The sequence below is a fragment of the Aphelocoma coerulescens genome, chromosome 5 (assembly GCF_041296385.1).
Source record: "Aphelocoma coerulescens isolate FSJ_1873_10779 chromosome 5, UR_Acoe_1.0, whole genome shotgun sequence".
In the NCBI taxonomy this organism is placed as follows: domain Eukaryota; kingdom Metazoa; phylum Chordata; class Aves; order Passeriformes; family Corvidae; genus Aphelocoma; species Aphelocoma coerulescens.
Genome location: NC_091019.1, coordinates 14,337,564 through 14,353,901, shown reverse-complemented (window position 1 = coordinate 14,353,901; position 16,338 = coordinate 14,337,564). Strand labels below are relative to the sequence as shown.

General features: G+C 36.1%; 1 protein-coding gene across 19 annotated transcripts in view; it reads right to left on the bottom strand.

The window, feature by feature from the left end:
- IRAG1 (inositol 1,4,5-triphosphate receptor associated 1) overlaps window positions 1-16,338 on the bottom strand; it is a 98,374-nt gene that overhangs the window by 10,310 nt on the left and 71,726 nt on the right. For 17 of the 19 annotated variants that reach the window (XM_069016725.1, XM_069016720.1, XM_069016719.1 and 14 more), the window contains 13 exons: window positions 15,722-15,822; window positions 14,511-14,581; window positions 12,959-13,132; window positions 11,934-12,005; window positions 11,409-11,458; window positions 10,951-10,992; window positions 9,781-10,371; window positions 7,844-7,922; window positions 5,303-5,423; window positions 4,403-4,433; window positions 3,170-3,310; window positions 1,029-1,160; window positions 134-275 (listed from right to left, as the gene is read on the bottom strand). In XM_069016725.1, coding sequence (XP_068872826.1) covers window positions 134-275; window positions 1,029-1,160; window positions 3,170-3,310; window positions 4,403-4,433; window positions 5,303-5,423; window positions 7,844-7,922; window positions 9,781-10,371; window positions 10,951-10,992; window positions 11,409-11,458; window positions 11,934-12,005; window positions 12,959-13,132; window positions 14,511-14,581; window positions 15,722-15,822 — 1,747 coding nt within the window. The remainder of the gene's footprint in view (window positions 1-133; window positions 276-1,028; window positions 1,161-3,169; window positions 3,311-4,402; window positions 4,434-5,302; window positions 5,424-7,843; window positions 7,923-9,780; window positions 10,372-10,950; window positions 10,993-11,408; window positions 11,459-11,933; window positions 12,006-12,958; window positions 13,133-14,510; window positions 14,582-15,721; window positions 15,823-16,338) is intronic. The other 2 variants (XM_069016730.1, XM_069016732.1) reach the window with 2 other exon arrangements.

Genomic DNA, 16,338 nt, shown 5'->3' with positions numbered 1-16,338 from the left:
TTTTTAAGATCTGCTTCTGTAGATCAGAGCTTCATGAACAGGTTTCATGATACTTTACTTTTAATCATTAATAGCACCAACATCTCTCTGAATTAGAGGCAAGACAAACCCTTAAATTTTTATTTTTCCTTACCAGATGCACCATAGCTTCTGCTAGAATTCTGATTGGCAAGTTTCTTGAACTCCATTAATTCAGCATGATCCTTTTCATATGTCCTTTTCAGATTTTCCACGTACTGCATCATTACTTCTGTTGCCTTTGACATACGCTTCTCCTAAGGAAGAAAAGAAGGAAATATCCAGGTAACCTCTACACATCTCCAACACATCATTTGCCTCTATGTGTATGGTCCTTGACAGGGCTAAATCTGGAATAGTTGTTCTTCAAGAAGTATTGGTGCCTCCATGACTGAAAATTCCTAAACTAGTTAGAAAAAAATGCGCATTCATACGTATTTCACAGAAAATCATAATTTATTTAGTCATATACCCATACACCCTGCCTGTGTGCCTGTCTGATTAGTTATGTGGTGAGCCACGTTTGTTTTCAAACCCTCAAAGGTCTTAGTCACTGGCATCAATCTGGTTACTTTAGAAGGCAGAGGGAACATTCTTGAATCTGGGAGGGTATTGCTGTGTTCTGATTTATACTCACTTTGTTCTCACAGTCTTTGTAATTGACTGATCTATTGCCAAAGTTAGGTGACTGAATTAGATGAGATTTTTGACCCAGAAAGTTTTCTTGTTTGTGCTGCACTGATTTGAAATCAGTTTCTTGTGCTGCAGCTGTAGTTCTGAATAAAATATGTGCTCCCATTGTGCAGATGTTGGATAGCTTAATGGGCAGTCTTCTTCTGCTGGAATTCTATTTCCAGGCTGCACTAGTGTGTTACCTGACACTACAACAGACGTCTTTAATCTGTCAAAATGGCAAATAAAACTCAGAGGGTGAATGTAACCTCTAGCCCTGGCTGGAAAAGAGTGACCACATGGATCCAGGACACAGTTAAACACCAGGATGCCCTCACCTGGCGAACAGCTCCAACCATCTCGGCACGGCTGGAAAGCCTGGCAGCCAAACGCCGCAGCACTGCGATGTCCTCCAGGAGCTTCTGGTAGGCTTCCCTGTGCTCATAGTGGTGCCACAGGTGAGCTGAAGACTGAAGCAAAAATACAGCAGCTTTATCAGCATGTCTTTAGTTCAAATGGAGTGGCCAGAGCCCCAAAATGGGGTAGAAATGTCCAGGCAGAACTCCACAGGGAGAGATTAGCCCCCGAGGGATGCCAGCACTGCCACCATAGACAGACCAGAGTGCTGCTGCCCTGTCCTTCACTGCAAACTGCAGCACACAGTTTGAGGAGTTAGAGTGGGCTTAGCACAGCTGCAAGATTTTCCCTTCTGAAATTTACAGCGAAACATGTCTTGCCACCCATGAACTCTACAAATGCTAAGTTCATTTCAACTAGCACTTAAAAATGATTGCTCAGGAACAAAGGACATTTTAATTCTCTGGGTACAAGGTATCAAGGCCATGCATGTTCTTTCAGTTCCATGATACTTCACTTACTTGGAAAATAAGACATTATAGTCTCAAGAATTGCAAAGCTACTTTGATAATAAATTGCAACCAAAATTTGACTGCAAGGAGCAAAAAGGCATAAGGGAATATGTTTAAGAAAAGTCATGCACAGAATTTCAGATTTTCCTTTTTTTCTTGGCAATTGTAACCTGCTTATTTTCTCAAGCAAATCAGAAGTTCATGTAGACCAGCTTTCTCTTGAAGTTAGGTCTTTGAATAACACATCAATTATAACAAGACTGATTTAAAAAATCAGAAAGACTGGTAAAACTGTCATTGAGCCATAAAACATGAGCCTCTCCTCCAGAAATGAAGATAAGCTCTCAATGAGATTGGAACAAGTCTAGGTCTAATATGATAGAGATTTTACAGAAGCCACCACTGCTTTTAATTGCTTGTTAGTTTATTCCATTGTCCAGAACAAAAGCTTTCATAGGAAAGGCGTTTCCACTTTGTTATAAATTTTGTGAAAACGCTTGCAAAAGCCAGGCTGTGGCGTGTGAACTGCTTAAAGGAAGAAAATCCTAATCACATCCATCCCATCCTGGCAACATGATCCCTGGTGCCTAATTACGGATTCTTAACAGAAATACATGGCAAATTTAGCAGACTTTTTTCAGTCTGAAAACCCTGAGATTTAATAGGCTGTTTCAGCTTGCTTTTTACACAGGGAACAGAGGGAAGATCAGCAAAATATTCAGAACTTTTTATTTTGTTTTCCAGAAACAATTAATTTGAAAATGGAGATTTGGAATTCCAGGTGAAAAGATGTGAAGATCACAATCTTTCTTCAATTGTGTATTTTCTTATCTGATGATGTGCTTGATAAAGTAAATGGGAGAATCATATATTCTCCCCACTATTTCTCATAAGAATGGCAGCACCTTCTTGAAATAATGAACACTGGGTCTGAAGCTATTTCATTTATCAGCCTGGTGTCTAACTTTATGCATGAAAACATGCACAGCACGTAAGTTGACACATTTTAGCAATATTTTAGTCATTTCAGTTAGAAAATCCACAGAAAGCTGGCAGGAAAGACTGAAAACTACTGCTGTAAAGGAACAACAGGGACAACTGGAAGGAAAGCATACTCAGGCCCAAAACCTGTTCCTGAGATTGTATGTATTCCTTAAGTACTCCTTGCTGTTTCTTTTCACATATCGTGCCTTCTAGTATCGCAGTCAAGAGGCCTTTCAAGTCACAGATCTCAGGACTCAGGTTTCAGAACATTTTGGTATCTCTCATATCTGGACTCCTCAAATTTATTGCCAAAGAAGGCTTGCCCAGGAGAGGATGGGTCAGTGCTCAAACTGCAGTTTTGAATGCTCTTAGCATTCACAGGCTTATTTCAAGGACTGAACAGCAAATTCCAGGGAAGCATCCTCTAGGCATTTCCAGCAATGCTGGCCCACTCTGGCAGAATATGCCCTCTCTCTTTTAGAGTAGTAGGCAGCTCATGGCAAGGAGTTTGAGCAGCAGAAAATGAAACTTTGGGGCTGAATTTACAACAGTGAAACATATTTGCAATGTGTGTGCACTTTCATGTACACTAGAGCTCAGGAAAAGAATTCCCATTGTTTCCTTACCGTAATGGCAGCTTTAAAGTTTTCCAGTTCCTTCTCAGCATTCTCTTCAGTAAGATTTCTCTCCCTCTCTGCCTGGTGAATTCTAGATTCCAATGTATAACTATCATTTCTAAAGGCCAAGGAGAGTTGTACAAATACATTCTGTTTGGATTTAAAAAAGGCATTTTCCAATAAGTCTCACCATAATATAATTTTCAATAACAACTTATGAATAAGATATGTGTTTAGCAAACTTTGCTGCTTAAATAAGTATTGAAACAGAAAATTGGAAATATTTTTTTAAATTAATTTTCTTTGAAAAATCACTGCTATTTACTTCCACTAAAATACAAATAAATGCATTGCTGCCTCTTTTCCTGCATGTTTTTCTGGGAGCTCTGTAGGGCAGAGACATAATGAAGGAAGCAGCCTACCAGAAGCATCAGAATCACAATGGATCTGTTTTCTAGCTGGACTTCCTCCAAGGGTCCCCAAGGTTTTTAAACACATAGTCTGTGCAGAGGAAGCCCAGGGATGAGCTCACCATGAGCATTGTTTTACATAAGGGATAAATGCCTACCCCTGAAGCCAGCAAAAGATTAAGTGCTAACATTTTTATTCTCTTGCACCCTGCTTTTAAAGATCGTTTCTTTCTCTACCAGACTCATTATTTCTTAGGATTAATACCTTGCAAAGCACAAGGCACCAACAGCTCCAGTAGACTGCAGCATTGTAAATAAAGATCATTACAAAAAATAGAAGAAACAAAGCCTGCAAGCTAAAGAGCAACCTGCAAACAAAATTATTGGCTTGAACTGAGAAAGTAAAAATTATGTAAACTAACAGCAGGATATTATTATAAAACTGCCCCAAAGCTCATATTGTCCAATAAAAATTCAATTTAAATTATTTAGTTTCTGGTCTCATTTAATCTCAATTTTTTTACTACTTTAAGTATATTAAAATTATTTCCAAAGTGAATGAGTATTTCATTATGAAAAACACAAATAAATGTTTTGCTTATTCCTATCCTGTCATTTTACAATTTCTATTGCTCATATTTCACAAAATTGTTATTTTGATGGAGTGCAATATAGGTTTTTTTTAATGAGAAATATATTTGGGGGAAAAAAAAATCACTCCATTATTAATCATCCCATTAGAATGAGGATTATAATAACCACCCTTAGACTTAAAATAACCACTTAAAATTGGAGAATATGTCTGAAACAATGAGCTTAAGAACATACTTACCTCAACTTCTTTTTCAGTGAGCGGCGGGGAGCTAGAAATAAAAGCAAGAAATTCACATGTTTATGAGTTTTGTCTCTTAAAACAAAGCTATTCTAATATTTAATTGAAAACAACAACAAAATATATGTTTGAGTTTTATGAGTTTTCCACTACTTTTCAGTATTGATTACAATCAAGCAATGGTCTCTCAGAAGTTCTCCACCTCATGCATCCATTTATATAAACTAATGTATATAAAAATTCCTTCATAATAAATGTTAGATATTTATTTAGTCTGCACAGAGTACCCTTATTGGCTGCTTCAGATGACTGAAGCTCTGGTGGTTTTGGTACAAAACCATGTGGGTGAATGAAGGAATGATTTTTGGCTGAAAAATTTGGGATTGTTTTAATGTCTTGGAAAGTCCAAATCAATGAATTCACAAGTGAGTCCTTCAACTACATTTGCAGAATAAACTCCATTTCCCTGAAAAGTTGTCACCTGCAGAAAAATTGCAGACTTCTTACACACTCAAATTCTACCATTGGAAAGCATCATCTGGCCTGATTATTTTTATGGGGGAGAGAAATATTAATATTTTCAGTATGAGTTCATATCTGCAGCAGCAATCCTGGAAACCAGGAGTGGAAAAATCTGTATAAAAATCTACTTGTAGGACGCAATTAAGGTTTAAGACTTTTTATGTAGAACTCACAAACTAATATTAAAAGTTGGCTAGTTACTAGAAGTAAAATATATATTTTGGTTCATTCCCCAAAAGTTTTCAGAAAATTTGTGTTGCACATTCTAAGATGCAACAATTTGTGTCCCTATGAATGGAACTCCGTAAGGAAGTTGACTGGAAACCATTGGTGTGCCTTCTCCTCAATGATGTGTTTCCCCTTCTAATGAGCTTTTACCTTCCTGGAAGTGATTTGTGCACTCGCAGTTTTCGCAGCAGCACATCAGGAATGCTGGGCATGACATCAGAGCTGTTCTTTGTCTCTTCCTCTTCAGTGGGGGAAGGGAGAGGTGAAGGGCCTAAAGACATTTTCAGATTAAAAACAATTATGTTACTTGAAGAGTCATGCATTCCTTTCTGGAAATTTTTAGCTGAGATTTTGTAATAGAATACTGTCATTTTCTAAGGCTTTAAGTGCCACCGGCCAAGATGAAGTCTAGTATAATGTACTATACTACAGATTTTTTGCACCATTTATTGTTGTAAATTACATCCTGTACCTGTTTGCACTCTATGTTCATTGAAACAGGACATAAAGATTATACTTACATTCTCTGATTCTGTCACTTTCATAAGGACCAAGAAATGGCTAACTTTTTTTTTTTAACTCATGTTACTCAGCTTCTGTATTTTCATTTTATTTAATTTTACAAATATTCGTTCCTTTATCTCCTTCTATCCTGCCAGAATTTAATGAAGGACTCTCCTGTAGAAAAGGCAGATTCCCCAGTCTGAATCTCTCACTTGGGAAGGAATCTTTGTATAGTTCTCCTGTTTATAAGTTTAACAGAAGGACTCAGACTTGCCATGTAATTAGTGTGTAAATCTGGAGAGCATTAACATGAAAGACAGAAAAGGAGATTCTTTCCAGCTACATTTTAGTTCTGTGCATTTGCTTTATATTAAAAAATTCCAGTATTTACTTAAGAACAGTCATGTGTGTCCCCATAAAATGCAGCCTGACACCACAGTGTTTCCAGATTTAATGCATTCCACTTACCTAAACTTGTGTAGATGCAGAGTTTGTTTACTTAGACGGTGACAGTAACTTGTGATTGATTAAAACCATGATGGAGATAGTACATTGAATGCATAACAGTAATAATGAAGCATCTGGCTATTTCCTATTTTTTAAGCAAAGTTACTACTCCAGTTGAAAATGTGGTTTTTATGACAATGTAAGGAAGTAGGTCTCCCTAACAAATTAACTAAGAATTTGACCCCTTGCTTGTTTTCCCCACTGAGGACAGAGTTGACCCTTAATGTTCTGGCTACCATTTAGATAACTTACTGGACTATAAAAAGGTTGTGATACTCATGAGATCCATGTCAAGAAGCTGGATAAAATAATGCTTAGCTTTTAATAATGTTTTCCTCAAGATTTTCAAACCTGCGAAAATTATGTAACAGGCTGGTAAAATGGCAACTCCTTTACACTTTCAAACAGAACCTGCTAAATAATTTCTGGGAAATTACATATTGGCAGAGTGACAGAAATAATATTATCATATCTAAGAATCCAAAGATGTAATCATTAAATATAGAGGACAAGAAGTCTCTTTTAATCTTGATTCATTCAGACTGAAGATGAGTCTGTTTCCAGACATAACATGAAATGTAATATCTCAACAATCTCTCAGTGTAACAGGAACTTTAAGGCCCAATGAGCTAGTTCCAGTGCAAATACATGAATTAGTAAAATGAACAGTATTAAGAGAAATTGAAATTGTCTTTGGATTAAATCTTGGACAGTCAGTTTCAGCTCCTTTCATAGCAACCATCTCCATTTCAGTTAATGTCACACTGAACAAATTCTGACTTAACTACTTACAAACAAATATATATTTTGGTTTAAGTATTTTAGGTTGATATATTTGGCTTAAGTATTTTAGCTAAGCACTACTGCTATTTAATTCTTCCACATGTTGAATTGTCCTCAGGTTTATATCTTTATCTTAATTTTTATTCTGAATTTTTAGATGCAGCTACATCAAGTCTTTTTTGCCTGTGTTAGATTGTAAAAAACATTTGGTGGCAGATTTATTTTTCCTCATTTATGTGGAGTTTTAAGCCTTTTCCTTAAAAAAGCGTTTTCCTTTATTTTTCCTTAAAAATCACAGAAACTGAGGTTAAAAAATCCCACTTATTGTGAGGCATATTTTTCCAATCCTTCAAACACATTTATGACTCTTCTCTGGCCTTACTTTTTCTTATTCACATTGACATGGAAATGTGGGCCAGAAGTGAAAATGCCATTTCAATACTTGCCACACATATACTAAAATAAAAAAGCAGGAATAAAGCATCCCATCTCTTATTTATACTCCCAGGGATCAAATTCACCCTTATGACCATAATATCTTGCAGAAGTTACATCCATTCAATCCATCACTGCTGAAATGCTTTTACAGAAAGTTACTGAAACTTCAGTCCTACAAGTATTAGGTACAAACCAGACTCCATTCCACATGTGCATCTTTTCCCCTGGTTATAATAATTCCTACAGTATCTTCTTGGTTCTAATCATCAAGAAATTGAGGTACTGCCCAGTATTGGTCTCTCTTGTTCATCATTTATTACTGTTCTCCATGGCTGCTTCAACTATTATTGCAATTGAAGTAAAAGACTTTTTTCACTTTTTCTCCTCACCCCCACATAATAGTCAGTTATAAAAATCAGTATATAACAAACACTTCTTCCAGCTTTTATGATACTGCACCTTTTTCCTGTTCCGCTGCTTCACTAAGTTCAGGAAGTTTAAGTCCAACCAAATTTTGATTTCTCATCAAAATATGCTCCTGTGAAGAAAACCAGTAACATTTCTAAGTAACTGAACTACAAATCTCAAATATCCCTGCCACATAAACACTAAATATAACATTTACTTTAGTTAATAAGCATAATAGAGATATTTACATTACGTTACAGTCAGATGCTAAGTAACATGGATACTCATAAATTCACACACATTCTAGAATATAACATCTTTCAAATTTCATAAAGGCATTATTTAGAAAAATTCCTGGTCATACAAACAGAGATTTTCAAAATGTGCTCCTTATTCAAGTAGATAAATAGAGTTTTGGTAAGTGAGAGATTTAGTAACTGACAATGAAAAAAGCAATTTTGGATGTAGCCACAGTAATAACTAAGTATCCCAGATAATAGAAAAAATTCAGAAAATCCTATATATGAGACTTTTCCACTTTGACTTTATTAAGACCAGAGCTTGGGATGCTACAGCTGCAAGTTAATGCTTCACTGTTGCTGTGTTCTACCTCTGTTCCTTATAGGTATGGAAAAATGGACTCTAGGATTAAACTTTGTTGTCTTATTTCTCCTTTTATCATCTCCTCATTTTCTTTCATATTCTCACATATGCTTAAACAAATACCTGCTTTTGTTTATGAGTAGATAATTCCTACTGGAGACAGAGCTCAAATCTTAACTAACTGGAATTATAGATCATGTTGCAATAATTTTTTGATTCTCTTATTTGTGCTTAACAGCTTCTATGTCATTCAAAATTATAGAATTAAAGAATTATAGAATGTCTTGGGTTGAAAGGGACCTTAAAGATCATCTGGTTACAAATCCCCTGCCATGGGCAGAGACACCTTTCACTATCTCAGTCTCAGAGTCCCATCCAGCCTGGCCTTGAACACAGCCAGGAATGGGGGCATCCACGGCTTCCCTGGGCAACCTGTGCCAGGGCCTCACCACCCTCACGGTAAAGAATTTCTTCTGTAATTATATGGCTCAAGGGTCTCTGTAATCAAAATTCCAGTTCATACACACTAAGAATATATGTGTTATATAAACAGGAAAAGATTAATAACTAAGCTGCCATTCCCAAACAATACAATTGGAATGAATTAACCAAAGTGCAGAATTGGAGGTCCTCGCTTGTCAGCCCTGTATTCACTACTGGGGGTCAAGGAAAATGTCCTTATTAGGCTGTTCAGGAAAGTACCTGCTACTTCTTTTTTTTTTTCTTTCTTTCAAAAGTCATTATTAGTAATAGAGACATGTTCACTGCTTTCTTTTGGTGGTTTATAATTTCACTAAATTCCTGCTTTTTTTCTTATGGCTTAATTCTTAACTTTTACTAATCATTTAGAAAATTATTTAACAACATATTAGTTAATAAATATTGCAGTCCAAGTCTATTCTTTTAGAAGCTGACACATTTGCAGCATGTTAGAATTAGGAACTGTGAGTCTGGGTATGCTCTACCTGCCCTTGCTCTCAGAGATGCCCAGTTTTACAGCTCTGGACACACTGAGATATTTTCTGAGAAGGTTCAATAATCAACCGATCATTACAAACCCATTTCCTGTCCTCTGAGCTCTTGCAAATGGAAACATGCAAGAGCACATGCATATGTACACATCGAAGTACCACAGTGCACTTGATGCATATTTGAAGAGAACTAAGAAATAAAATAACTCCTTGGAATTTACTTACAGGTTACAATTTAGTAAAATTGCAAAGGACAAACATGATACAATTCTGTATTGATTATGCCGAAACTGTTTCCCATTTTATCACTGTATGTTTCTTGCAGTGATAAAAATAATGCTGAACATGTTGGAAGTTGAGTAGGGTATGAAAATGACTTTTTAAAACAGGATAGAACTGGTGACCAGGACTTACCTCTCTGAGTTTTGTCAGCTTCTGCATTCGAACTGGCTGAACTTGGATTTGAAGGTCTTTGAATGCTTTTAACTGATTGCTGGATTTATTACCAACAAAGCTTTTATCTTCCTCAGATGGTAATTTTAAAGGGGCTTTCTCTTTCTGTCCAGGCTCCAAGCTATCCCAGGATACAGCCCGTAACAGAGGAGGACGCAGTCCATACAGTTTAAATTCTGGTTTACATGGAATTTTATGGTCCCTCATTTCTGAAACAGGAATTTTTAGCTTTGAGTCCATATTTCCTATTCCTGGTCCTGGTAGATGGGTTCTTAAAGGAACATCATTTTCTTTTCCTTTCTTGAGGAATGATTTTCCAAGTTCATTTTCACAAACATTCATGCAAGTATTAAGAGACATTCTGCCACCATCGCCAGCTGAAGGGGAGCATTTAGGTAAAGTATCCATATGTTTACGTGGATCAAAGTTTTCCTTTTGGTCTGAGTGCTTCTCTTTGGAGTTTTCAATGCCAGCAGAACGAGGAACCAATCTTCCCTGAGAAATCTTTCTTTGATCATTCTGCCTTCGATCAATTAATCCTTTTGCAGCATTCTGAAAGTACAGGGAAACACATGAAACACAGAAGCAAGTCCAGATTCCTCTTTTCCCCAGCCCAAGGACAGATTTTCATTGTAAAAAGCCATTTCCTTTTCAGTGACATTTGCTTTTGAATATGTGCTGTTGACAAGAGAAATAATTTTTAAAAGGCACTTGAAGAATACTGAATTGGGAATCTCCTCTCTGAATGTTTGAGTTAACCTCTCCCATTCCAGAGTCCATTATAGCAATCCACCTAAAGCCAAGTTCCTTAGCATCCTAACGTAATGGAAGGACAAAAAAACACTGGTGTAAACTAAAATGGCTACAGTAGATACTTTTACTTTACTTATGAAGTTATTCAGTATATTGATTTTAATTGAGCTAGAGCAGGGTGCATGATAGGATGGAAAGACAGCTGCAAGCCCACTGTCCTCCACTACTTTTGAAGGTGCTTCATAATTTCTTAGAGCAGTGTAATTTTTCTTTTCACTCAGTGAACAGACTTCCAGCATTTTTAGTCCCATCCATAAGTCATACATGTGCTAAGACAAACCAGCACACTTTGTTCAGCTCTTAATGTGAAACACTTACCTCTGCAGTTTGCCTGTCATCCTCTTTCACAATTCTGTTATTCTAGCAAGAAAATGAAGAAAAAATTGCCTTACAAGGTTATCTTTCACATCTATGCTGCACATGTTAGATATAAATATTAATGGCTGAACTCTGAATCTCTTAAGTTTTACATTGCTTGTAGTATTTATTTATGAAATAACTTTAGGGATTCGTTTTTTCAGCGATTAGGGTTATGTTGGATCTTTTTCTATTTTCTACACTTAACAGATCTTTATGATCTTTCAGTTCTTGTTACCTCATGGATTTTTGTCGTCAGAGTAAACATTTATTAGTCCCTTGCTGTACAGAGAAAATACCAGTAATCCAATTTTGGTATATAAAATGGTACTCCAATTTTTATCAGGGAATGAAAGGGCAGCATATTATAATATAGTACTTTAATAACCAGGTTATTGCACAGACTGTTCAGCTCTTACCTGCCCTGGAGATACTGACTCAACACTAGTGGTTGTGCATGCCTCAGACCCTGAAAGACACACTCAGAATTAGGGCATATCCTGATATTTTGCTCAAAGTTTTTACTACTATAGCATTAACAAACACATATGTGCACAGCTCCCCATAATACATGAAGGACAAAAATTCAAATGTCAAAAATACTATTAAAAAGGAAAAAACCCATCAAATGTATAGTAAGTGAGACATGATTAAAGCCTCTCAAAACTTCGTTATCAATAAAATTAAAAAACTAAAACAAGTGACCCCGCAGCACCACAAGAATAAAAATATAATAAAAATATCTATATGCAAAAATATATTTTGTATGCATTCATGGGCTATATCATATTCAGGACTATATGCTTAAATCTACTCCTCTTGAGAAATAGTAAAGAAATACATTTTTGGTGAGCTCTTATAAGTTAAAGTTTGAGCCTGCAAATGATTGGATTTGATGATCTTAGAAGTCTTTTCCTCCCTTAATGATTCTATGATCATTTTACCTGATGGAAGAGTGAGAGAGTTGCTCCGAGATGCTACGGGTGAAACTTTAGGACTAAGAGTAGGGGAAACTGCTTCATCAGAACAAAGACAAAAACAAAACAAAAAGGTAATTTTACTTTCTAGGCTTGTATCTTCTGTATTTTTAGAATTCAGATGAGATTAAAACATCAATATCATAGTCAGCAGTCATGTTTGTCCAGAACCTGACAAGCCATTTTAATTGCCAGGTTGTACTTGGCAATTAGGAGTTCAGAGTATGTTTCATGTCTTACAGTTGTCAAAAATGGATAAATTTCTATTGATACAGGGAATCTTTGTTCTCCTCAGTTTTCTGATAGTGCAAGCACTGAGGAGATGCAACACAAGAGAAGATTCAGGAGGAATTTAGGAATAAAAGGAGGTGATGTATAGTAATGGGGGCTTTTTTCCCCTCCAGAAAGCATCAGCTCAATTTTAAAACAGAACTTTGTTTGAACTGGCATTTCAAAGCAAAATGAAAGTCGTATTTCATGGTAAAATGGCATTTTGTTCCAGTTTTCATATGAAGGGAATTATAATTTCAATTGACAGTCCAGAACAAAACATTTTATTCTGCTGTTTTTAAAGGATGATCCAGTCCATTTAGCTTAGTTTATGGCCATGTTCAGAATAAGAGGCAGTGTAATTGTGTCTGCAGGGAATGCTTTTTCAGTAGGATGAATCTTGTCACTAAAATTTCATTTAAACAACAAATTGTGACTATTTTTCACTTTTCAGCGGGAATAATTCATGCTTCCTTGTTACACTGTTTGCAATGGGACATTCAGGCACTTAAAAACTTTACACCATTTTATCCTGACTCATCTAAATACAGGGATAGGTCATTTCTGTTTCATGTCAAACTGTGAGGAGGACAAGAGGGATTCTGACCTTCAAATTAACAAAGTGTTTGTAAACAGCAGCAATGTATAGATTACAGGTGATGTTTGCCTTTACAGATGTTTGAAGGAGAATATAAAATCTGGTTTTCAGGATCTGCCCTTACCTGTGGGTGACTCTGGGAGGCTGCTTCTTGACTTTCTGCCTCTGCGTGTTAGGAACCTCTCGCTCACTTTCTTTGCTTCTTCTAACAATTCAAGGTTCTTCTTTTTGTCTTCCTCTGATATTTTGACATCTGGTAGTGGATCATTTACCAGATCAATCACATGACCGCTGTTGTCTGTGTAGAAAATATCAGAATTGGAGCTGCACCTCCCATATCCAGGTATATTGTGGCACGTCAGAGTAATAAGTACAAAACAAACCTGTAAATTTACACCTATAAATTTAGCTTTGAGCTTGCATGTAACAAAAATTAATGTCTGCTCATTTCTAATGTTGTTACAATCTCAAGTTTAGAGCAAGTCCTGAAAACCACAGATAACCCACTTAGATTAATCACTATGATCAAAAATGCTCTGAATATGTGAAACTGGCTTTTCCAGCTGTGTCTCCAATACAGTTTTTCTCATTTCTAAATAAAAGTGCCTTTAGATCCATCTCAACTAACAGTCATGGCATTTCTGTTGTAGACTTAGTTTTTCCATGGAATTTGCATGTTCAGTTTTTCAAGGTTAAGAACCTACAAATTCAACCACCAAAGATTTATGCACAATAGTTTTAACAATTAATTTAACAATTTATTAATCTCTGGCTTTCAAATTGGTTGAAAACAGTATACTTTGAGCACCAATTTTTGCAATTCTCCAGCCTACGGTAAAGAAAGAGGGCAGTCAGTTGTCAGAAAGGCCCTTTCTGTGTGAGTCAGTATAAATGGCTTTTATGAGCATCCAAAGAACAGCTTGTATGAGGAGGAGGAAAGCCATCAGGTAATAAAAGAAAAATACTTTGAAATCTGACAAGAGCCATTACAGAACCATCAGTTTTCAGAAAAGCTAAGGGCATAAGTAAGCAGCAAAAACTCAAGGGTTTTTAGTTTGTGGGTGTGGAGTTGTTTCACTATGCGTTTTTGATTGATTTTTGGGTGGGGGGGAGGAGTGCTTTGGCTTTAATTTCCTTCCATTTAGTTCAATTTCAAGGATGTCAAAAACCATACTCCTTGATCAAATATTCTAAAGCAATCTATTTTCAGTGAAATATCTGTTTTGGTTTAAACTCACATTTGTGTGTTGGAAGTTTGAGAGACAGACCTTCCATGACACTTTCCCTCTGCCCTTAAGAAGATTTGTAAAGCATGGTAAGTTCTACTTTCCTTAAGCAGCTAAGCTCAAGTGTAGCTAAACCAGTATTACTGAACAGTATTTCGTATTCTACAAGAAATTAAAGCATGTGTATGTTGAGCCTTCTGAAAATGTGAAGCTAATGCACCAATCAACATCTTTCTGAAAGCAGCAATGTGTGTATTTCTCTGAATTGGTCTGTATGCAGTCCACTTACAAACTCAGGAGCACAATTCCACACCCCAGCAGTACTCCCTGTGCATGCATTACACAGTATGCACAGGGGAAAACTGCAGTCAATATAGTCAGACTCTCTAGTTAGGTCTTTACTGAATATCTGAGAAAACATCCTAGTTGAAATGAATAATCACTCCTTACCAACAGAAGTCAGTGAACTTGTTGAATTCCTGGTGGCACGGTTAGAATGTCTCCTATGAGGACTCCGAGGCCTAGAGAGAAAAATGGATGAACAAAAATTATGGAATATGGCATCAAAAAAAAAAAAGGCCCTAACTGCCTATAAAAAAATTAATATTAAAAAGAAAGCACTTTGATTAAAAAATGAGGACAAAAAGCATTTATTGCTGTTCCTCTCATCTCCAAACAACTCAAAAATGGAGGAGATTGAAGAAAGAAGGAAAATTGCAGAAACTGTTCTCACAAAGGAGTTCTAAAATTTGCTATTAGCCTCATCTACTGTGAACCTGGTTTCTCAGAAAAAACTCTACATTTCTTTAGGTTATTACCATGACTTCAAAATCATGTAAGAATGGTATATAGAAAAAAATTATTTTATTAATTTTTAAAAATTAGTCTTTGTAAACTGTTACAGCTTCTTAAACTAAACTTTATGGCTGAAATAATTCCTTAGGCTCTCACATTGACACTGCCATGGGATCTTTCTAAATAGCAAATTGGGTAAAAGTCTCAAACAACTGCAGAAATTTAAATGCTGATCCTGCAAATAATATTTCTTTTAAAGGGCTGCATTTAAATTCTGACTCTAAACTAATCTTGAAATTTGGAGGAGTACACTTTAAAAAATGCCAGCAAATGATAGATTTATGATATATATTTTCTGATATGTTTTTTCCCCATATTTTAAGTTTAGTGGCAGCTCAATAAAATTAAAAAGCCTGGGAAGTATGCTTTATCAGAATAAATATAATAACCTTAGTTCAACTCAAAACTGAAGTTTTCAACTTCAAACAGGATTGCTCTTTCTATTCAACAACTTACTTTCACATATGCTTAACCTCAAGGTGGTATTCTTGTCCCATCTATGTGAACGGGCCCAAAACTGCTTCAAAACTCATTGTATTACAGTATTCAAATTAGACATTTCAGTTGTCCAACTCAATGAGTTGGGTTGTCAGGCTCAGTATTCTATGTAACTCTACTCTTTTAGTCTCAATTATATTCCTGTTCCCCCACCCTGCACCTCGAACACCATCCTCAAAATGCAAAGGCAATATGACCAAATCACAGAGATAGAGCAATAATGTTTTCACACAACATATTTCAGAGCAATGTTTTAGAAACACAGCCTGTCAAATTTATGGATGGATTGCTAATGCATTATACAGTACCTGTTAACCAGATTTTTATCAATTTCTACATCTGGCGTAACAGCATTCTCTGGAAGAACAATGGAAGGTGTGCTGCATGTTGTCCCTTCAACAGCCGTGTCCTGAATGGTTTGTGACAAACATAAAAATGTAATTAAATAGAAATTCAAGCCACTGAACATTGACTCTCTGTGTGGAAAACAATGTGTATTGCTCAACTTACCTAAAAAAGAATGCGACTGAAATAAGAGAGAATTAGCTCTAATTTGACAAAACAAATGTGAATTAGCAGTCTATACTTACATTAATCAAAAGAGATAATGGACACCTGGAATATCTGTTTTCTTTCAAAAGTTTTAATGCAAGCTAAATTCAGTAAGCATGGAGCTAATGAAAAAGCTTTAAAAAGGCAGACACTGGTTTTTCACACAGAAAACCATTCCTCTAGTGAAGTACATGTACAAGAGTTCAGTGCATTTATGAGCCGAATGCAGGAGTGAAAAGCAACTCTGTATAACAGGGCTAAATTAAGCACACAAACCTTCCAAATGATACTAATATATAATGAAAGCTTGAATAAACACAGTACTAAGTGTACACATGACACCCAAAACCCCAGAAAATAAATTTGAGCTATC